At 42.2% G+C, this 24,623-nt stretch overlaps 1 protein-coding gene across 1 annotated transcript in view; it reads right to left on the reverse strand.

Annotated features, from left to right (window-relative positions):
• Positions 1–24,623, reverse strand: part of LOC127632505 (receptor-type tyrosine-protein phosphatase gamma-like) — a 364,639-nt gene that overhangs the window by 29,081 nt on the left and 310,935 nt on the right. Inside the window, exons 14-15 of the mRNA XM_052111116.1 lie at positions 10,759–10,850; positions 1,869–1,960 (exon numbers count right to left, since the gene is read on the reverse strand). Coding sequence (XP_051967076.1) covers positions 1,869–1,960; positions 10,759–10,850 — 184 coding nt within the window. The remainder of the gene's footprint in view (positions 1–1,868; positions 1,961–10,758; positions 10,851–24,623) is intronic.

Raw genomic sequence — 24,623 nt, forward strand, 5'->3', positions numbered from 1 at the left:
AAATTTTACAAAATGCATCTTTTTATCATCACTGGTGTTACAACCCTTGCGTCATTCATGAAACAAATAAAATAAAGAACCAACAATTTTCTTTATGGCTAAACAGTATATTCAAGATGTTAATTTTTCTATGAGTGAAAACTGAAGTGAACTGAATTGAACATTTCAATATTTTGAAATTAATTTTTTTTTTAAACAGTGACCCACAAATCACCTTGTTCATCATGTTCTGGCTTTCAAATCTTATTGGAACATGTCTACAGTTAATGTGGGGAACAACTGCAAAAATGGAATAGAGAAGTAAAGTTAGTTCTGAGAAGCGCTCTAGCATCATATGTGGCATAAAGCTGAAGTGTGTAACATTTTTGATGTTGACATAATAAGTATGTCATACTTTCTCCTATCCCAGCTTATTATGCAGAGACAACTATAATTAAGTAATTCATAGATTCAATACAAAACTGTAAACACTGTTTGTTTTGAGCAACCTGTCTTGCCCTTCACAACATTGATTCAACCAATGGCATGAGTTGGGGCGGGACTATCCATTTGTTCGAACAACCGAAGACAGGGGAGTGCTCGGAAACTGTTGTTTTGCATTTCCATTGGGTGTGCTAGTGAAATTACTCACTTTAGCTTTAAATGTCTAAATACTTTTTTGGAGTAGGGTTCAAATCAACAAAAAGTGTGAAAGTTAACAGACACCCAAAAAAAAAAAAAAAATAAACAAATAAAACAGGAAAAAGGCATTTAGGGGTATAGACATGAATTGAAGTTGTCTCCATATATGACTGATAGTCTGAAAATCTGGCCAAACACTGACAATATCCAGTTTAACAAAGTAACCAGTTTTACTGTGATGGTACCATGGTAAAATGATGTTAATAGCAATAAATATCATGGTACTGAATGATAACCATATTCTTAAATGGTGTACCTTGCGCCAATAACTAGTAGAGCAAGGTACTAGTAACGCCAGGGATTCCCAGGAAACAGATATTGATAAACTTTCAGTATAGCTCAAATGCACAAGAAAGACATCTGACTGGTATTCACCATGGTACTCCAAAGTACTTCAAAGGCACCATGCTACTGTTTTAGTACATTACATCTTTCCACAAATTTCAATTGGATGAAAAATGGTTTGTAAAAATTCAGTGCGATTTAGACAGTACAACACTCGAACCTTTAATTATGACATCTAATTTGACTACAGTTTATAACTGTAGAAGTAAAGATAAAAACTTTCAAATCAAAAATGTATATATTTCAGAATTCACAGAGATCACACAAAACTCACAGAAATTTCAGGCCCAGAGACAGATGGAGCATAACCCTGGAGCAATGGGCTGAGCAGTATGCATGTGTATGCACAGCTCCAATTCGCATGTGATCATCGGAGTGCAAACATCTCAGATTGCTCATTGATATTCAGCTGTGCCACTGAAAGAACAAGCAGACGCCGTGGTCCGAGACTCAATGGATAACTAATTACTTGTCATTCTCATGCATACAACCATCACATTAGCCTTACAAAATGTTGCTGTGGTTTTCTGGCTCTACACAAACACACAGAGCAGACAGAGTCCAAAATAGATGGCACAGTTCAGATGGCCTCATTTATTCTCACAGGGTGAGTTCAACTTGCCTGACCTGTACTGCCGCCCTGCCAGAAGTAACAAATATATACGCGGAGGGATACCAATCCAGCTGTTCATAGACAGCCACCAGAACCTGCCAAACCCACTGCAGCGAGACCAGCGGTACCACATGAGACAGGAGGAGTGTTTACAAAAGTCTGAGAATGTTTGTGTTTTCTGAGAGGGTTATAGAGATGGGATACTCCTGTAAAGTGTGTGAAATCTTACCTCAAACTCTTCTGAGAAGCCGTGTTGGTTATTAGAGTAGAGTTCTGATACATGTTTGATAAACAGCTTGACAGTGATGGCCTCCATATCATCTGGAACAGAGTAAATTAAAACGATGTATTGGTTTGCATTTCAATTCAAAGTTAACACAACAAGCAATTTCAAAGAAAGTGTGTCTGGAATGACTTGGGGTTAAAATATTTGCTTCAGGGTTCTGATAGACCAATATATCAGTCAGACCAATTAATCAGATGATTTTTAATCATATTTGATATAGTATTAGCTGCCCCTTGTTTCAGTTCGAAAATCTACCAACAGCCAATGTAAATGGATAATACCCAGTATTTCAGTAATTTGTAATGCATTTTTGTTTATAAAAATGGTCAAAAATAATAGTTAATTTAATTTAAGCAATTTTGTGTACTTTTTATTTGTTGCCATTTAAAATGAATTTCTGCATAACTAAACTGGCACACTTTGTATCATTAGCTCAGATCAGTTACGATTTGGCAGCCACTATTCTGACATACTCTATACCTTCTAAAAGGTGGGCACAATGATTTGATATGTTCACTATATGATTAACAGTTCATTGTATTAGTTGTGTTGAAGAGTCTATGGGGATGGATTAAGGATCAGGGTTCAACTTCAGCCACTGTGAGTGAAAACACTCACAACTGACACACCTACTCAACACAGACACACACAAACAGCAAAATTTGTAAATTAGGTCTATAAGAAAACAAGCATTTCCATGAATTAATTAATCTGCATAAGAATGGGGAGTCACTAGACACGATGTAAGGTTCAGACATGTGAACGGCGAGCTCTGCGCACTTTGCTAGTTTTAATACTTCTTGCTGTAATACGTCGATCGATCACTGCCAATGAGATGAAATTCACTCAATAACCACTGGAGGTGGTTACAAGAGTGGGAGATGTTAAGAAACGGATCGATTATCTGCAGTCATCGGAGAGGGAATTAGTGTCTTATCTGCACGTCTGGGAAAAGTTGGAGGACTTGGAGAAACGTAACCAGCGGAATAATGCCTGAACTGTTGGAATTCCCGAGGACGAAGAAGGTTGGAACATGATGAAATTCCTGGATGGACTCTTTCCGAGTCTTTTCAACATACACAAATCAAATCAAATCAAATCACTTTATTGTCACACTACCATGTACACAAGTGCAACAGTTGGTGAAAGTCTTGTGTGCAGTTCCGAGCAACATAGCAGTCATGACAGTGACGAGACATATACCAATTACAATAAACAACATACTTGCACAACACAATTTACATATCAAATGTACACATACTTACACAACACAATAATAATATACAATGTACAGTAAACAATACACACAATATAGAATACACAATATACAATAAGTGGGAGTATATGAAATATATATAAGTAGTTGTATTGAGGAGAATATGTTGACAGTCCAGTGTGAGATTATAGATTAATAAAGTGCAGTGCTAATTATTGATCCTGATAGATCAAGTGTTCAACAGTCTGACTGCTTGGGGGAAGAAGCTGTCATGTAGTCGGCTGGTGCGGGTCCAGATGCTGCGATACCGCCTGCCTGATGGTAGCAGTGAGAACAGACCATGACTCGGGTGGCTGGAGTCTCTGATGATCCTCCAAGCTTTTTTCACACACCGCCTGGTATATATGTCCTGGAGGGAGGGAAACTCACCTCCGATGATGTTTCTGGCAGTTCGCACCACACTTTGCAGGGCTTTGCAGTTGTGGGCGGTGCTATTGCCGTACCAGGTGGTGATGCAGCCAGTCAGGATGCTCTCTACAGTACTAGTGTAGAACCGTGGAGGATGTGGTGGTTCATTCCAAACTTCCTCAGCTGTCTCAGGAAGAAGAGGCGCTGGTGAGCCTTCTTCACAATGGCCTCAGTGTGGACAGACCATGTGAGTTCCTCAGTAATGTGGACACCGAGGAACTTGAAACTGCTGACTCTCTCCACCGGTGCTCCATTAATGGTGATGGGGCTGTGTACTCTGTCTTTCCTCCTGAAGTCCACTACAAGCTCCTTGGTTTTACTGACGTTGAGGGAGAGGTTGTGCTCCTGACACCAGCGTGTCAGAGTGTGCACCTCCTCTCTGTAGGCTCTTTCATCATTGTCAGTGATCAGACCTACCACCGTTGTATCGTCAGCAAACTTAATGATGGTATTGGAGCTATGTGTTGCCACACAGTCATGTGTGTATAGGGAATACAGGAGAGGGCTAAGAACACAGCCCTGCGGGGCTCCAGTGTTGAGGGTCAGTGATGAGGAGGTGTTGCTGCCCATTCTAACCACCTGACGTCTGCCTGACAGGAAGTCCAGGATCCAGCTGCACAGCGAGCTGTTTAGGCCCAGAGCCCGGAGTTTCTCATCAAGCTTGGAGGGCACTATGGTGTTGAATGCTGAGCTGTAGTCTACAAACAGCATTCTCACATATGTGTTCCTTTTTTCCAGATGGGAGAGAGCAGTGTGTATTGTAGATGCAATGCCATAGGCCATAAGCTGGAAATCGAGCAAGTTCACAGGGTTCTGGCTCGGCGATCCACTGAGGGAGACAGGCCCCGATCAATTCTGGTCAAATTTCAGAGATCATCCAATAAATATTGACTAATGTTCCATGCCACATTGAGAACAGATGATAAGGATGGCCATAAATTATTTACATGTCCCCAGCAAGTGATGTCCTTCATAAAGTCAATGGACTGAGTAAGTTATTTTGTGGTACTCATGTTGCAGCCAAGTGGACCGACTCACTGAACAGTCACTTGACCATCCGAGTAAACTGAGCGCCTTTTTTTCTTTTTGTGCTGGTTCCACCTAGTGGCTGGAGTTTGTTTTGTGTAGTAGCGCACCTTCGGGACAGTGTTGAGGATGAATCGGCATTTTCTTTGTGTTTATTCTGCCTATTGGCAGGAGTTTTTTTAATAGATTATCTTCTGTTGTGTAATTCTGTCTCACAAAATTTTTATAGAAACACCGGACTTGAGCAATCCGATGGCAAGTTGTTGTGGGGGCTCTCGTAGGCATACAGGGACCGTTTGAGTTTACAGGGATGGACACCAGTTGACGCTGTCATGCACAGGATTAATGCACACATTTTTCTTTTTTCTGGTTGTTTGGTTCAGGGGGAAGTTTGGGGTTTGATTGTTGCACTATTGTTGGAATGTGGTCTTTATAATTTTATTTTTTACACACAATCTATATTTTCTAATATGTCAAAATGTCAAATGTTAACATGAGTGAATTGTCTCTCTCCACTTGGAACGTGAATGGGTTGTGGCACCCCATAAAAAGATGTAAGGCTATTTCTCTTCTTAAACATAATGAATATTATCATAGTATCAGTGTTCCTTCAAGAAACATATCTTTCCCTGCAAGAAGCAAGAAAATTTGGGAAGATATGGGGTGGACATGTTTTCTTTAGTGCTGGCTCAAGGAAGAGCAGGGGAGTCAGAAATTCAGGGGCAAATGTTGATTCTGGCTAGTATTTACGCACCTAACGCTGACGATCAGGTTTTTTTCTTGTAGGGATGTTGCAAGCCACTGGCACCCCTCATGATATAATATTGGGAGGAGACTTTAATCTATTGATGGACTCCTTGATCATAGTGAAGCAAAAGTGTTGAAGAGATATGGCAATTTCAGGGACAGTGGCCTTGCCTTCAGGCAAAGCTCCGGGGCCAGACGGCTCTGCCGCTGATGTTTTTAGATCTTATGCTACAGAACTGGCTCCACTTTTGTTAGAAGTTTATACGGAATCATAAAGAATAGAAAGCTTCTGGCAACCATGACACAATCCCGCATCAGTCTGGATCTTTGTCACTCTTAAAAAGGACAAAGATCCAAGTGAATGTATGAATTTCGCTGATCCAGCTAGACGTTAAAATATTGTCAAAAATGTTGTCAAAATCTCATTAAATAAAGTTATGACATCTCTTATAAATATAGATCAGGTGGGGTTTATTCAGGGCCACAGCTCTTCTGATAACATCAGGCATCTAATTAATATCACGTGGTCAGTGGCGAATGATCAGACTGCGGTCGCTGCCATCTTACTTGATGCCGAGAAGGCTTTTCATATGGTAGAATTATCTTTTTAAGATTTTGGAAATACACAGATTACTTTTGGAATACTTTTATTGGATGGATTAAGTTACTTTATAGACACCCGGTAGCAGTGATACAAACAAATGGATTAATTTCAGATTATTTTACTTTGGATAGGGGCACCCGGAAGGGTTGCCCTCTTTCCCCTTTATTGTTCAGTCTTGCTTTGAAAATTTGGTTGAACATTTTGGGATTCCCAGATCTCAGTTCTTTAGGTATTTACAGCTGTGCCATCTGCTCTGTACTATTTTTGGGAGTAGCACACACCCCTATAAAGCGGCAGATACTCTGGGAGTGGTGATTACTGCTTTTGGAAAAGGTCATGAGGCATCAGTGTATTACTCCCTGCTAATTCAGAGCTTTAACTTCTATCAAGAGGTTATGGGAGAAAGATTTAAACTTGGTATTGGAAGAGGGAATGTGGGCTAGGATTCTAAAAAACGTTGTCTGTATCTAGAGATGCAAGGGTGCGCCTTATGCAATTCAAGATTTTACATAGATTCTATTGGACCACCTCTAGATTGTACACGCTTGGTTTTAAAGACACACCCACCTGCTGGTGATGCCAATCAGAAGATGGCAACACAACCCACGTGTTAAGATCCAAGAATTTTGGTTGAAGGTTCAGAGTTTTACGTGTGATGTATTGGGCACTCAAATTTCATTTTGCCCCAGACACTGTATTTTAGGTGATGGGGCAGTAATCATTTACATTTACATTTATGCCCCGAAGCAACCTGGAGTTAAGTGCCTTGCTCAAGGACACAATGGTGGTGGCTGTGGGGATCAAACCAGCAACCTACTGATTAACAGTTATGTGCTTTAGCCCACTAAGCCACCACCACACTAAGGGGATAAACACATAAAACCTTGGGTCCTGACCAGTGTCATGATCGTTTTAAGGGGCAGGAAGTCATTTGATGTGAAATGGGGCAGTTATTTGGCATTTTTTGGGGGACTCTCGGAGAGAGTCTGTGGAGAGAGAAGCATAGTTTTAAATATGTGTGATTATTATATTTATTTATTTATGTTTTGTGTGTGTATACTTATGTGTGACCACCGGGATGTTCGTTGAGTTTCAGGGTGGGGTTGGTGATTGGGGAGGGGTGTTAGTGAGAGTTAAATGTTGATTCAGTGTATATATGTTTTGTTTTTCTTTGTGATCTGTACGTTAATGGGAAAAATTCAGTCCCTCTTTTATTATTTAAACATAAAAAAATAATTATTTTATCTTATAACAATTAGATACAATAGTACTAATTGTCTTAACAATAAAAAATAAAAAAAATATGAAAAACCCAGCACTGAACAAAGTGTCTGTGAAAAAAATATTTTAAATAAAAAATATGTAATAACTATAATTGCCTTAAATACAATAATAATGATTCTTTTTTCAATCATAAAAAAAAACAAATAATAAAAAAAAAAGTGACCTTAGCTAAACACTATTTCAAGCTTTTGACTCTAATAAAAGGCAATCCATCGACCTTTTGCTTTCATCCTAAACGCCTACAACTGAATACAGCTAACAAACACATTTTGGCACCCAGGGATGTTAGTATGCCAAAAACCCACTGGGAAATTCACTCAGAAACTGAAGACCCTATTTAGCAGGAAAGCATCCATATTTGAAGGAACAGCGAATGCTAAATGCTGTAAGAGCCAGAACCAAAAGAAAGAGAGAGAGAGAGAGAGAGAGAGAGAGAGAGAGAGAGAGAGAGGCAATGGTTCTATGTAAATACTGGGGCCAGTCCTCGCCAAGCTGGCAAACAGATGCCCAATTTGGACTGAGGGCACTGTGCCACCATTATTGTGAAGGTTGCCCAATGCACAACAATGAAAATTGGTTCCAATAAAGTGCTTAAGGGAAAACACAGGCAAATCAAAGGCTCTCCCTGTATTAAAAAAAGTTCACCAAAAAACACAATCTCTTACATCATTTACTCACCCTCATGCTATCTCAGATATGTATGACATTCTTTCTTCACAGAGCACCAATTATAATTTGTAGAAAAATATTTCAGCTCTGTATGTCCATACAATGCATGTGAATGGGTGCCAAAAGTGTCCAGTGTTTTAACTTATATGATTGGTAGGGCTCTGTATGCATAAAGAATGAGAATCACCAAAAACACAAGAGTCTTATGGATTACTTTTATGCTGAGCTTCATAATTGAGGATGAGTAAATAATGAGAGGGTTTTAATTTTTGGGTGAACTATCCCTTTAAGCTACACAGATTTCACCCAAAATTACAGGGACGGGTTCTACTACACCGAATAAATAGGACCTGAAACCTTCAGACTCTTGACAATCATATACTTTCCACTTCTGCTCTACTGCACTCTTTGCTAATTATTTACATTTATTTAACTTTTTCATTTTCGGCTGTTTTCCTGGCTAATGTGTATGCATGTAAAAGTGTGCAAGTGTGTGTCAAGACCACATTTCCTCAAACAGCTCTCTCAAAACATTTGCTGTGTCTATATTAAACAAACTCTTTCAGTTTCCAGTAAACAGGAATTTTCTGAAGAAAAACTGTGGCGTTTGAACAAAACCGGCCACCACGGTGCTAGAATGTTGTGGACAGATTCTGCGCCATGGCTATGCAGTTACTAATGTGCTAAGAGTGGTTTTTAACCCATTAATATGTAGTTGCTAAGGTGTTCTGTGTAGGGCTGAAACGATTAATCAACGTTATCGATAATGTTGACAAAAAATTGTAGACACATTTTTCGCTGTTGAATAGTCGTTTGATCTAATTTAACGTAACATGAGATATATGAAACTAATGATGGCACACGAGAGGAGCATCTTGCGCCTGATTGAGGAGAGATTCTTTTTTGAGAGTTAAAGATTGATTCAAAGTTGTTGTTTTGGCTTATTTTCCAATAAGAACACCAAAACATTTAATTTAGGAGCTATACTGCACAAGGAAAATTTGTTGTCTGAGAATGTAGAATATATAAAATATTTTAATTTTTTTAAATCCTTAAAACAAGATACCTGAAGCTATATATAAGATATTTAGACTTGCTTTCAGACAATTTATCTTGAAAATTATTATATTTTGACTTGGCAGAAGAATAAACAAGTGAACAAATACACTTCTGTACTATATATATATATATATATATATATATATATATATATATATATATATATATATATATAAATATACACTCAAGATACATTCTCTGAAGGCATGTATAAATATATTAACTGTTGTTTATCAGGTTTATTTTTATATATTTTTAAATGAAAAACAAGACAAAACATTTGATAACAACAGTATTTTTTACTGAATTAAACGTAATAAAAAGTCTTTTTTTTCTTTAATTCAATTAATGTAATTTAGAGGTATTTTAAAACGATGATTTTGTCTTCTACAATGCTGAATGTTCAGTAAAGAGCTAATGATTAATCGTTGCAATAATCGCCCAAATAGTCGAATAATCATTCTAATAATCGTTAGATTAGTCGATTATCAAAATAATCGTTAGTTGCAGCCCTAGCAATGGGTGGTTGCTAAGGTGTTGCTATTAAGTGGCTGCTATGATTCTGAATTGTTGCTTAGGGTACCAAGTCAATAAAGCCCACCCCAAGTCTATATGCTATTCTGGTCCCTAGATATAGCTCAGGTCTATGGATTTTTTTCATACATTTTATCGTCCGCCAGGAGAAAATCACAAGTCACTTAGAAAAGGAGAAACGGACGTTTTGAGGTATGCTTTATGTCCATAGGACAACTGGTTCAGAATGACTAACATGCTGCTCAAATCCCTCACCTCAAATACGAGCAATTGTAATTGTGACGCTTGGCTTAGCAAGCACCATTAAATACGAAAAAATCTACTGTAGGAACCAACACATGGTGGTGCTACACCTTTGAGCTGTGTTTGTGAGTACAGCTGGTCTTCCTCCCTGTTTTAGCAGCTGAAAAATTCTGAGCCACTTCAAAGTGGCCACTTCATGTGAAAATCAATGCAGCCATTGATTTTTACATTCAAGGATCATTATGCTAATCGCACAGAATAACAGTCTGTAGAACGCAGAATTAAGGTCTATTCCACACACAAATAGGCCAAAGTGTTGTTCGATCTTGGCACAGTTAAAAATCTTATGTAATCCTCCTGTATCAGAGTGAAATGTGTCTTTATGTTGAGGATAAGCGTTTAACTGATCTGAAATATATTTGTTCAGTATTTCCCAACCTTCTTTTGTCTTATGCGTTCCCATAGACCCATCAACAGAGCTCAAGTACCCTTCATCAAGACCAAACCAAAACCGTGTTCCTTTTAACTATAATGGTTGTAATTTAGCCTTATCATTACTATTTTTACTTACCATTTTCTGTCACTTCTATACTATCAATAAAGTTAACAAACAGACTACCCCAGTAGCACATATATTAAAGTCATTTTTCTTGACTTCCATAACAAGAAAATCTTGTTCACACCAGCTTGAATGTTCACACGAGAAATTGTTGTTTTTGCTGCGGTGCTCTACAACGCAAGTTGCGTTGGACTACTTTTATACTACTTTTGCATCCTTTCTGAAGCATGAAAGCAGAATCACCCTCCACTGCTATTATACTGAAAAAAGTGTTCCACAGAAGACAGAAAGTCACAAGTCAAACGAAAAAAAAAGGATAAGTAAACAATGACAGATTTTTCATTTTTGGGTGAACTATCCCTTTAAGAAACCTCTGGGGTGTGTGTACCCCTTCTTGGGAATCACTGTGATAGATGATGCCTACCTGGGATGGGGATAACAGGTATACTCTCATTGGGCACGACTCTGGGAGAGCTACTGTCCTCGACGTAGAAATGAGCTGTCTGGAAGCACCTCCTGAGAGAGGCAGATAGAGAAAGAGAGACAGTGACATAGTGGCAAGTGTAAAACACATCAGCCCTGTTTTAATGTTGTCATCAGGTGTGGTTTGAAGAACAATCCCCACCAGAATAAACACAGATGCCACTGGAGATGTATGACAGGATCAAGGTGAACTATGAACCCTATTTCCAAGGAGCAAATCAAACATTCCAAACACAGATTCCAGCTCCACACTTGAAACACTCTTTTTGTACTTGTACTTAGACGCACACACTCTTAATTTACTAGTAAAAAAAAGTGTGAAACATTTCTGTCTGTGTAAATTTCAAGCTTTGCATAGAACATATCTTTATGCCAACAACCGGTCCACAGCAGATCACAAGTTAAACAAGTTGACATAAAAAACTTATAGGAATTTCTGCAGTGTGACATGCTATACTCCATATAAACCAACTGAAACAACATTTTGCCAATTCGTTTATATTTATTAAGTTACAATGACTTCATACTAAGTTACAGACTATATGTATTATTTGTTATTTAAAATATGTTACACCGCTCGACTATTTCAAATGAACTAGTGAAGGTAAAAGGCAATACAAATTTTTGAAAAACTTGACCAGTTACAAGACCTAAGATAAACACTTTTCTTTATGCATTAATATAAATTTTAACCTAAATTAATGTTAAAAAAAAAAAAAAAAATCTCTTTCAATGAAAAATCCCCCCCACAAAAACATGACTGTCAGGATGAATTACAGGCAGTTGCTTTAAGTCCAAGACTCATTAAACTGGTTTTACCGCTTTCCTTTAGTTTGCTAAAGACCCGTTAAGCAGTGAAGACCTTTTCTAAGAAAACCCAATCTAGAAAAGAAACAAACAGATAGATATAGCCACATACAGCAGCTGCTCTAAAGTTACAAGAAGCTAAAGTTTGGACGTCAACCCGATAAACCAGCAGGAGCTTTTTCTGTCCTACCTGTATTTGATACACAGCAGAGAACAGAAGCTGTTCATCCCTGCAAAGAACGAGGGATTTTAGAAGAGGACGAGAAGCACTGTTGCCTCCACATGCTGCCGCTGTGCAAATGCAGAGAGTGAGTGAGCAATGTGTGGGGGGTTGGTCTTGACGTATCACATGCACAGGGCTTAAACAAGCACTAGAGTTGCTGGGGTAAGATGTGAACAGGGCACTGATCCCAGATCAGCCCACAACTGATCTGATAAACCAAACAGACTCCTGCTGCCTTTCCCTCTGCCCCCCCACCTCTCCAGCTGGACAATCTTTTGTGTCCAACTCCTTCATTATTTTGTTGAAATCTTTATACCTTCTCATCTTTCTGCCCAGGAGAGTAGAAAATAATTTTTTTTTTTTACCTACAATAACAAACAACAAACAACACCACATAACTACAGCACCAAATCGTAACAAATAAGGCAAGCAAAGCATGGACAAAGTTTAAGCTGAACTAAATTTTAAGTAATAGTTCACCAAAAAATGGAAATTGCATAATTATTTACTCACACTTGTGCTGTTTTCAAACCTGTATTACTTATTTGGAGAAAGGCAATGCCAAGCTCCAAAAATGAGAAAAAGTACCATGAAAGTAGTCCATATGAGTCATGCACTAAGTATTCTAAAGCCATATGATATTGTTGCTTTGTGTGAGGAACAGACCGAAATTTAAGCCATACTCACAATTCTCATTCGCACATGTGCATATTCAAACTTGGCACATCGTGAAGAGTTACAAGACGTGAGAACTAATGGCGCCTGGCATCACTAACGTCAAACTGGCACAACGCGTCTTTGCCGTAACTCTCAAATCTGATTTGTGCTTGTGTGTATTCAAATTTTGTGAGTTATGATTGATTATGGAATATTCAGGAACCAATTGAGTTTTGCTTCATTTACATCAAACCTGGTGTGACACAACTTTACTTAATACTTTACTACAACTTTCACTATTGTTTTACTTAAAGGGATAGTTCACCCCAAAATGAAAATTCTCTCATTATTTACTCACCTTCATGATATCCCAGGAGTTTATGACATTCTTTCTTCACCAATTTGAAGACAAATTGAAAAATATCTTAGGCTCAGTAGGTCCTTAAAATGCAAGTGAATGGAGATTTCTCTATTGAAGCTCCAAAAATCACAGACAGTAAGCAAAAACATCATCCATACGACTCCAGCAGTTAAATTAATTTCTTCTATAGTGATACGATCACTTTTGGTGCGAAAAAGCTAAATATTTATGTACTTTTTAACTATAATCCAACACATTGTTTAAGCGTCACAAGTTTGAAGGTAAATCCATATTTGGATTTTTAGAACTTGTACAATAAATATGTGTACTCGTAAGTTGAAATTTACACTCACAGCACCGATGAGAAAACTTGTAAAATAAAAATCTTAAATTGAATGTTGTAATCTGCACTCACAGACAATAATTCAAAGCTTGTGTTTTGAATTCACGATTGCAGACAAGTAGTCACAGAAGTGGCATTGACATAAATACAACTAAATACACAAACTTGTATTACACATTAACTTTTGTACTTTAATTCATTTTCGCTTTACAACCACAAATTTGCACTTTCAACCTCTCAAATCTGGTACTACAACTATAAATCTTCATGCCTTGACGTTTGCAACTACTTTTATGAAAAACCTGTAGCATAACTCACTTGTGCACTTTGTAAATACTGATGTGAGAGAGTAAAACCAGTGTTTGGCGGGGAAGGGGAAGGGGAAGGGTCAGTGAAGTCGTTTTATTGGTTGATGCCTAGCCAATGACCAGTGTGGATTGTGTTAACTGGGGATCTGTGCGTGCATGTGAATAATTTCACTTAGGGGGGTTCGATTTTGAGTTTTTTGGAGTCGATTCTGATTCCCAACTCCAGCCATTGGAGTGGATAGAATCGACTCTTCGACTCAATCAGGATATTTTCAAAGTTCAGGGCCATCACCAGGGATGGCCATTAGTTTGCATTGCCTTCCCAAGTGACATATTTTCACCCACAAAAGTATATTGTGGAGAATATGATAAAAAAGTATTAATTTGGACAATCGTTTTTAATGACTGCTGGCAGGTTGAAATTCCTCAACTGGCGAAGGAAGTACAACCTCTCCTAGGCCTTTTTTACAATGGAGTCAATGTGGGTCAACCACTTAAGGTCCTGCAAGATGGTAGTGCCCAGGAACCTGAATGACTCCACTGCTGCCACAGTGCTGTTTAGAATGGTGAGGGTGGACAGTGTTGGTGTGTTCCTACTAAAGTCTGTTTGTTAGTCTCCACCGTTTTGAGCGTGTTCAGCTCCAGGCTGTTTTGACTGCACCAGACAGCCAACTGTTTAACCTCCCTTCTGTATACAGACTCATAGTCATCTTGGATGAGGCCAATGACAGTGGTGGTGTCTGTAAACTTCAGGAGCTTGACAGAGGGGTCCTTGGCGATGCAGTCATTGGTGTAGAGGGAAAAGTTTTTGGGGAGAGCAAAAATTCCTGGGGGCACCAGTGCTGATTGTACAGGTGCTGGAAGTGAATATCCCCTGTCTCACAAGCTGCTGCCTGTCTGTCAGAAAGCTGGTAATCCACTGACAGATAGACGTGGGAACAGAGATCTGGTGTAGTTTAGTCTGGAGTATAGCTGGGATGATGGTGTTAAAAGCCGAAATGAAGTCCACATATGACCATATGTCCCTGGTCTGTCCAGATGTTGCAGGATATGATGCAATGCCATGTTGACTGCATCCTCCACAGACCTCTTTTGCTCGATAAGCAAATTGAAGAGGATCTAGAAAGGGTCCAGTGATGTCCTTCAGGTGGGCCAACACCAGTCTCTCAAATTATTTCATGACCACAGCCGGCAGGGTGACAGGTCTGTAGTAAGTCCTGTGATTTTTTGTTTCTTTGGGACAGGAATGATGATTGAGAATTTGAAGCAGCATGTGACTTCCACACTGCTCCAGTGATCTATTAAAGATCTGTGTGAAGATGGGGGCCAGATGTTTAGCACAGGATCTAAGACACGCGGCTGAAATACCATCTGGGCCTGAAGCTTTCCCAGTCTTTTTTTTCCGAAAGACATGGCACACCACTTCACAGATCTTAAGTGCAGGTTGAGTAGCAGGAGGGTGGAGTATAGCATGGTTGCCTATGTTAATGTGGGAGATTGGTTTAAATGGGAACTGCCGATTACACTTGTCAGAGCAGTACATTTCAAGTAGAATAATTTTATTTGCCACATTAAAGCATCATTGGCTGATATGTGTCAATAATATACTTTAAATTGCCTTTATTTTTTTATAATGAATAATGATATGATTAAACTGAAAATCAACAAAATGACAGATCCTAAAGAGCTGGGATGCCGGTCCAGTGGTTAGTCTTATTGGCAGTACATTCAGCAAATCAGGTTCAAATCCAGGTCAGACAGGATGCATTTGTAGCTTTGCTGCAGATTTTGATGTATTTTAACAGATATATTGAAAACTATTTTGTAAAACACACATACACAAACAATCAAGTTATACATTTATTTTAAATAAAAAAATCTAAATTGTAACTGAATCTGACGGCCAGTATTTATAGTTTAATAGATTTAATTTTCTGAGAATGTCTGAATATCTGAGAAAGAATACATGAACTACGTTTTCCATACAGGCTTTTTATACATTGGCGGCCAAAAGTTTGGAAAAATGTGCAGGTTTTGCTCTTATGGAAAGAAATTGGTACTTTAATTTAATTCAAGTGGCATTCAACTGATCACAATGTATAGTCAGGATATTAATACGTGAAAAATTACTATTACAATTTTTAAAAAAATACTTCAAAGATTTCTCATCAGTCAGTTTGTCCAGATACTCAGTTGACATTTCACCCCACGCTTCCTATAGCACTTGCCATAGATGTGGCTGTCTTGTTGGGCACTTCTCACGCAACTCATGCAAGTCTATCTGATCCCCCAAAAGCTCAATGGGTTTAAGATCCATAACACTCTTTTACAATTATTTCAATTGTCCAATGTCTGTTTCTTTGCCCACAATAACATTTTCTTTTTGTTTTTCTATTTCAAAAGTGGCTTTTTCTTTGCAATTCTTCCCATAAGGCAGTACATGAAACTACCACTGAGCAGGTACAATTCAAAGAAGCTGTCAACTGAGGACATGTGAGGCATCTATTTCTCAAACTAGAGACTCTGATGTACTTATCCTCTTGTTTAGTTGTACATCTGGCCTTCCACATCTCTTTCTGTCCTTGTTAGAGCCAGTTGTCCTTTGTCTTTGAAGACTGTAGTGTACACCTTTGTATGAAATCGTCAGTTTTTTGGGGCAATTTCAAGCATTGTATAGCCTTCATTCCTCAAAACAATGATTAACTGATGAGTTTCTAGAGAAAGCTGTTTATTTTTTTGCCATTTTTGATTTAATATTGACCTTAAGACATGCCAGTCTATTGCCTATGGTGGCAACTCATAAACAAGCACAAAGACAATGTTAAGCTTCATTTAACAAACCAAATAGCTTTCAACTATGTGTAATATAATGGCAATTGATTTTCTAGTGCCAAATAATACATTTAGCATGATTACTCAAGGATAATGTATTGGAGTGATGGCTGCTGGAAATTGGGCTTGTCTAGATCAAAAATGACTTTTTTTTTAAATAATGATGGTGCTGTTTTTTACATCAGTAATGTCCTGACTATAGACTGTGATCAGCTGAATGTCACTTTGGTGAATTAAAGTACCAATTTCCTTCCAAAATAGCAAAATCTTTACATTATTCCAAAGTATCCACCAGTGATTGAAAATCTTAAGATTTTCCAAATCTTCCCAAACAAATTTCTCATGCTTTCTGAGAGTTTATTCTCATTTATTCTCACCCATTGGTCAATTTGGCATTTGTACTTGCTCTCCACACAAATAAATAAATAAATAAAAATGCGCTTTCTGAAAGATCATCTTTCATCATCTTTTGTTGTGGGTAGTTATAAACATACGACACTGTCATGCACATAACCTTTGAAAAGTAAAGGATGATTTTGCACATGAATAAAAAAAGAGTTTAACCCGTTAATCAGTCGGCACCTCCTTGAAAATTACAAGTCATTTTCTAGGCAACTTACTCAAAAGCATAAATGCGAGCACAAAAGCACAAAATGAACATGGCGACATGGTCCAGTGAAAGACAACACTTGACTCACCTGAGGTGGATATCCTCTGCTTGAAAAAGACTGCACAGCAGAAAAATAAAGTACAAGCATGCACAGATGTAAAGAAGACTAAAATGTGAAAACATCCATAGGGACTTTCAAGTGTTTGGAAATCCGATTCCCACACATCAATGAAGTGATTTCATAAATACTTTGCTAAGTTTGCTTGTCTAGTGAGGGGACATTTTCTTGCACGTGCCACGAGTGAGAGAGGGAAGAAGCACGCGTAGCCTGAGGTGAAATTAAACTTTGTCTCAGCTCCAGATATCCTCTTTTTAAAATAATATTTGTAATATTAATTCTATTTAAAATATGTAACATTAATATGACAGTAATTTAAGTGCAGCCTGTGTAAAAATATGAAGCCAAATGTAAATGTGTAAAAATGATGATCAGTTAAATGGGGGGAAATATTAACTGACTAGTAATTCCAGTGTCGACTAGCAGCATCAGAACCGTTGAATCGACTAGTTGAATAGTCTCGCACATCCCTACTTGCCACTTACTGCTCCGACAAGTGTAATCACCAGTTCCCATTCAAAACCAATGTCCCACGTCAACATAGTAACCATGTTACCCTGTGAAACTGTTAAATTCACTCTTAAACTGTGTCAAATTAATTAGAACAGACATCAATAATAATGATACCCATTTTAATAATGAGAAAAACATATTTTCTTTGCTCCTTGGCAATTCACATTGAACGAATTTGCTGAAAAGGCAAGTGAAATTATTCACGTGCACATCCCCTGGTCAACATATTTATTGTTTGGAAAAGAGCTGTGTGAAGATTTTTCAAAAACTTTTCCTTATGTGTTCCACAGAAGACAGAAAGTCATACAGGACTGAACAAAATGGGGAGAGTAAACTTTTAAAAATACATTAAAATTTTAGGGTGAACTAAATTACAGAATAAAAACTGATTGTCCATTGTTAATAATCTTTAGCCAGGATCCTGACTTAAGCCGCATCAGAGAAACACTCCCTATGGGCACTGGGAAACTTCAAGCTTAACAGGTCTGATCTGTGGAACAAAAAGGAAGTGGAATGGTTTAGGAAATTAGCACACACATGACTTTAACCAGTCAAAATGGACATTGTGCATTTATTGTGAGATGTAAATTAGGGGTGTAACGCTCCATCGATACAATGACCATGATACAATGTTATCGATAAAATGTATAATATCAATATATATTTTTTTAAAGATGTACCTTTATTTTAATACTCTCATGTCAGCCACGTCCGTACACATTTCCGGCGATGAAGCAACCTTATAAAATTTTTTTGACTTTATGAGCGCTAAATAAGCTTTTCATGTAGGACAAGGAATGATGTCGTTGAAGCCAAATTGTGCTCCACTATCCGCACGGCGTGCGCACGCATCAACCGGGCTTCCGGCGAAATGCGAGCTCCATTGACCAGATCCGCTTCAACGGGCACTCCTTAAAATGTGAGCTCTAGTGACAAACGCAGATTGGCTCACATGTAGGATTAATTTGGGCTTCCATCGCTATCGTTGCGCATGCAACCCCTTTGAATTTTACATGATCATTTCTATTTTAAAGTATCATGGAAAAGTTCAACCATCTTGACAACGCCGACATTCTGAACAGAACTAATGAGGGAAAGAGAAACACCTGCTCAGCTCCAGCATCAGTTATTAGACTTCACACATCTACACATCAACACCTTTACTAACATTTCTCCCAATTAACTGTAACAGAATTTTTCATTACAACTGTGGAAGTTGTAGCCAAGAAAACGTTTGGTTACGTATGTAACCTCCATTCCCTGAGGGAGGGAACGACACGTTGTGTCGGAGAAGCGACACTAGGGGTCTCTCTTGAGCACCGATATCCACCTCTGATCTATGAAAAAAGCCAATGAGAGTTGGCAGCCAGTAGTTGCATGTCCCGCCCCCGGACATACGGGTATTTAAGCGGCGCAAATACGGGAGTTCATTCAGGATTTTTCTGAGGAGCCGGAAATGGTCCGGCCACAACAGTGGCTCGGTTCAGCGACATGGCGGAGGAAAGACCCAACGTGTCGTTCCCTCCCTCGGGGAACGGAGGTTACATACGTAACCAAACGTTCCCCTTCTGTCGCTCTCTCCACGTTGTGTCGGAGAAGCGACACTAGGGGACCCATTCCAATCTTGCCATGTGCTGAACCGTGTACGTGGACTGCCGATACAGAGGCGGGCAGGGATTCATCCAGTGCCGCGCATCATCTGTACCTGGCTGCACGTACCCTTCCCCAATGCCCCATACAAACATCGGGATCCTTCTAGTTACCCTGAGAGGGGAACAAGGCGATGTTTGCCAACATGGGAACGGGCCAGCCTGGCTGGGCCTCTTTTCTCTCTATGTTTCTCGCATAGAGCAATCACGGCCGGGGCCCTTACACGCATATAGGGAAGGGGGTCTTACCCAGACCCTGCGGAGACCACACCTGCCCTTTTTCTTGGGGAGGAAAAGTGGTAGACACGTCACACGGCCGTCTTAGGACTCGTGTGGAAAGTAGTGTTGTCAAAAATATCGATATTTCGATAAATATCGATACTGAAATATCTGAACGGTACCAATACTAATTTCCCTAAGTATCGATACTAGCCGAGCTGTCACTTTCACTTCTCTCCAAAGGCGCGTTGACAAACACCACACACACTCGCACTCCTCTCATTCGCTCTGGTTAAATAGCAAAAGTGAAGTGAATGTAAAGATGGCGAGTGCACGCGGCGCCCCCGCGACCAGTTTTGTTTGATAAAGAACACAGCAGGAGTGCTATCTGGAAATATTTTTGATATGAAGCCAGACATCCCAAGTCTCCGGAAGTTCCGGAAGTCTCCCGCATATTGATAGCTTCTCCCTAATGCCCGCAATTTAGTTCAAATCTCCGGAATCTATAGCGCACATGCGAGACAGAACATACTGCACGCATAACATAGATAGCGCAGCACACAACATACATAAGCGTGCACGGCAGAGAGGGAGAGAGCGAGAGACCTTATGAAAGCTAGTCAACCCCAACCCCCTTGACGTTTAAGTATCTTTTGTTGACATTGAGATTGGATTTGATTTGACTTGGAAATACACAAGATTGCACTTTTTATTTACTTGCACTTTATTGGTTTTTGAATGTATGGCAATCTGAGAGGCTTTTGAACAAGTGCAATACCTCAGGACATTTTGTTAAAATATACCTCATATAAAATATACCTCATTGTCATGTTCTAGACAGTTCTACCCTCTTAATATTGTGACAGTTTTTTTCTCTGTGGTATCGAAAATGGTATCGAATATCGATATTTTTCAAGGTATCGTATCGAAGTTAGAAATTCTAGTATCGTGACAACACTAGTGGAAAGTATGGTGCGGTGGTAGATCCAGCCTCGAAAGGGGGGAGTTGCTACAGCACGGCGACCGGGGCAGCTGTAACTGCCTAAGGGAGACACGGGGGTCCGCTCGTAAGGGGACAGAACCATGGAATTACACACAGGGGGAGTCTGAGCAGGAGGCCTTACCTGTGGAGCACCTACACCAGTACAGGGTAGCCATCAGGGTACCCGCAGTGGCTTGGGTCGGCGAGTTCCTCCGCTGAACCGCGGACCCGGAGGGCTGGGGAGGAATCGACCAGGGTCCCGACTCGGGAGTGGGGCGCCCTGGGAAAAAAGGCGCACTACTTAACCTTGACGTCAGGAAAAGGGCGCAGGGTGCAAGCGATCCACCCGGCCGGTCAGTCTACGTGTTACCGAGTTCTACGGGCTCGGACCTGAGAAAACACGAGACGCAACCGACTCAACGTGGAGGTTGTAAAACCTCGCGAAGGTGTTGGGTGTTGCCCAACCCGCGGCTCTACAGATGTCTGCTAGGGAGGTGCCCTTGGCCAGTGCCCACGAGGACGCAACACCCCTTGTTGAGTGAGCTCAGACCCGCAAGGGTAGGGGCACGGCCTGGGTGTGATAAGCCAGTGTGATGGCGTCAACAACCCAGTGGGCGAGCCTCTGTTTGGAGACTGCATTCCCTTTCTGCCGTCCCCCAAAGCAGACAAAGAGCTGCTCAGAGCGTCTGGTGCTCTGTGTGCGGTCCAGGTAAATGCGCAGGGCGCGCACTGGACATAGCAATGAAAGGGCTGGGTCTGCCTTCTCCCGAGGCAGCGCTTCACTACCTGATCTCGGAATGGTGTGGTACGAACCTTGGGCACATAGCCCGGTCGCGGCCTTAGGATCACAGACGTATCACAGACGTGGAGGTTCCAGAGGTCTGGGCGCTGGTGCCAGAGCGGGTGAAGCCTCCACTCCCCACCGGGCAGGCGTTGTCGTGATAGCGCGTCCGCTACGACATTGAGCTTGCCGGGGATGTGAGTGGCACGCAGCGACTTGAGTTGCTGCTGGCTCCATAGGAGGAGACGGCGGGCGAGTTGTGACATGTGGCGGGAGCGTACGCTGCCTTGGCGATTTATGTACGCCACCACCGTGGTGCTGTCCGATCTCACGAGGACGTGTTTGTCCCGAACTAACGGGAGGAACTTCCTGAGAGCAAGAAGGACGGTCAGCAACTCCAGGCAGTTGATGTGCCAACGCAGCGGGGCCCCTTTCCAACGGCCCGCTGCTGCGTGCCCGCTGCACACGGCACCCCACCCGGACCGGGAGGCGTCGGTTGTGACCAAAACGCGTCGTCACGCCTGCTGCAGGGGCACTCCTGCCCATAAAAAGCAGAGGTCTGTCCAAGGTCGGAGTGTTTTGAGGCAGGCGGGGGTGATACTTACCCGATGCGTGCCGTGGTGCCATGCTTGTCTCGGGACTCGAGTCTGGAGCCAGTGCTGGAGTGGTCTCATATGCATCAACCCCAGCGGCGCGACCGCCACGGAGGACACCATATGCCCCAGGAGCCTCTGGAAAAGTTTTAGAGGGACCACTGTGCCTGGCTTGAAGGAAGCAAGGCAGTCCAGCACCGACTGAGCACGCTCGCTCGTGAGACGTGCTGTCATCGAGACTGAGTCTAACTGAGGCTGAGGTGCTGAGAATAGACTCAAAGCATTTACCTTGCTCCGCGCGCCCGGCAGGGGGCGGGTTCGTGACTGAGGAGGAGGTCTGATGTTGGCGTCCTCTGGACTCGTCTGAACCGGCTGGCCGGGGGACAGTCGTGGGCAGGCGGAAGGCGGGATCGCTGCGTCCGGTGTACCGGGACTGTCGTAATCTGAAAGCACATTGCCGTGAGAACGGCATTTGCGGGCCAGGTGACCCAGAGGCAAAGGAATTAGCTCTTTTATTGAGAATGTGGGTACCACAGCCCCCGTCAGGGGGTGTGGCAAATGAAAAAACAAAGGATTCTCCTCCCGGCCCTCCACCGGGGGACGGAGCGGTCTTACCACCTCCGGAGCTAACGTCTTCGGCTCTGGGTCGACTGTCTCAGGAACGCTTGGGAGCCTTCCGGGTCCTAGAGGGGGTTCGTGAGACAGGGGGCGTACGCCGCCTGCGGGGTGCTCGACGCTGGGGCTGAGAGCTGGGCCCGGGTTGGGGCGGAGCAGGAGCTGGTTTCTTCGCCGCAGGGGGCGCCCTCGGCGAGCAGACGGGGCAGGGCCCGTAGCGGCAGGTGTGCGGCGGGGCATGATGTGAGAGATGGCCTCCGTCTGCTTCTTCACCGCGGAGAACTGTTGGGCGAAGTCCTCGACGGTGTCGCCAAAAAGGCCAATCTGGGAGACAGGTGCGTCTAGGAAGCGGTTCTTGTCGGCCTCACGCATCTCGACCAGATTGAGGCAGAGATGGCGTTCCTGGACCACTAGGGTGGCCATTGCCTGTCCGAGTGCCTGCGCTGTGGCCTTCGTCGCTCTCAGGGCGAGGTCGGTCGCTGAGCGCAGTTCCTGCAGCACATCAGGATCAGGTCCACCCCCGTGCATGTTTCTGAGTGCTTTGGCCTGGTGGACTTGCAGGAGGGCCATCGCATGCAGGGCCGAGGCAGCGCATCCAGCCGCACTGTAGGCCTTCGCGTTGAGCGAGGATGTTGTCCTACAGGGCTTGGATGGGAGTACGGGGCGGCCATGCCAGGAGGTAGGTTGTGGAGGCTCTCCACCGTCGAGGGTTGTGGAGAGTGGAGCGGGTGGCACCTAGACGAGCGGAGAGCGGGGCTCTCCACGTAGACGTCAGCTCGTCATGCACCTCCGGCAAAAACGGGACCGGGGGGATGTGTGGCCGTGAACGGCGCACTGCCCCCAGGAACCAGTCATCCAACCGTGAAGGCTGTGGGGAGGATGGAGGGTTCCAATCCAACCCCACGCTCACGGCGGCCCGGGAAAGCATGTCAGACATCTGAGCGTCGGCCTCAGCCTGGGCCTGCTGGCCCGAAGGCGGCAGTCCAGGGGAGTCCTCGGCATCAGACATCACAGTCTCCGATGCAGCGGCGAGCTCATCTGCTTCGGGCTTGGGAGGATAGACAGCCGGGCCGTGAGGCGAGCCACTATCGCCGCGAGCGTAGACGGGGACCAGCGAGCGTGTCGGGGAACGGGAGGTTCGCGGGGGGCTACCCGGCGAAACTGCATCCGCTGTCGCCTCTAAATCTGTGGCCGTCTGAAGCGGAGAGCACTCTACCGCATCCAGGAACAACACAGGGGCGGAAGGGCATCTTGAAAAAGGACGTTCAACGCCGCTGTGTTTTGCTCTTTTAGAGAAATTCACTCTTTTAAGGAAATAACTCTTTTAATACACAGTTGTGTGTGTGTGTCTGCGCTGTCGAGCGCTCAGGAGCAACAATGCACGCCGTGCAAAGTAGGAGAAAGCCGCTGTTGTGCGCCGTCAAATCCAACAGCATGCAGATCGTCAGAGGAAACAGGAACGTAATAGTGGTGTGTAACTCGCAGCAAACTGCAGACAGACCATCGGCTCCGAAGAAATTTTCTGAATGAACTCCCGTATTTGCGCCGCTTAAATACCCGTATGTCCGGGGGCGGTACATGCAAATACCGGCTGCCAACTCTCATTGGCCTTTTTTCATAGATCAGAGGTGGATATCGGCGCTCAAGAGAGACCCCTAGTGTCGCTTCTCCGACACAACGTGGAGAGAGCGACAGAAGGGGAACCACAGATAGCATGGATAGTTGGAAACAAGTCATGGGTATGTAAGTATTTTGAATTGGACTAAACTGAAATATTAGCTGTCATGAATCAAGCGATGATCTGTATAATTGTTTTCAACATCTGAAGTACCTTATTTTGTTGTAGATGTCCCAATGTGTTAACAGAGAGCTGAATAAAATTATATTTTGGGCCAAAAAAAAAAAGATTGATTGTGTAAAATAAGCATATAATACTGGAATATCGATCACAGGCCCCTGAATCGAACCATATCGTGGCAGACTTTGAAGTATAGGCAAATATCGGATCGCAGGCCAAGAGAAATGATTCAAGATCGTATAATGAGGAAAAGTCCGATTTACATCCCTAGTGTAAATCTAGCTCCAAATAAATAATCACTTGGGTTTAGCACAATGTTTAAGTGGAATATGTATAGTCTGCTGGTATGTGGCTGTGATTAGGTGATTGTCTATTCACCACTCAATTAGTGCTCCAC

The sequence above is a fragment of the Xyrauchen texanus genome, chromosome 39, assembly GCF_025860055.1.
Source record: "Xyrauchen texanus isolate HMW12.3.18 chromosome 39, RBS_HiC_50CHRs, whole genome shotgun sequence".
Classification (NCBI taxonomy): domain Eukaryota; kingdom Metazoa; phylum Chordata; class Actinopteri; order Cypriniformes; family Catostomidae; genus Xyrauchen; species Xyrauchen texanus.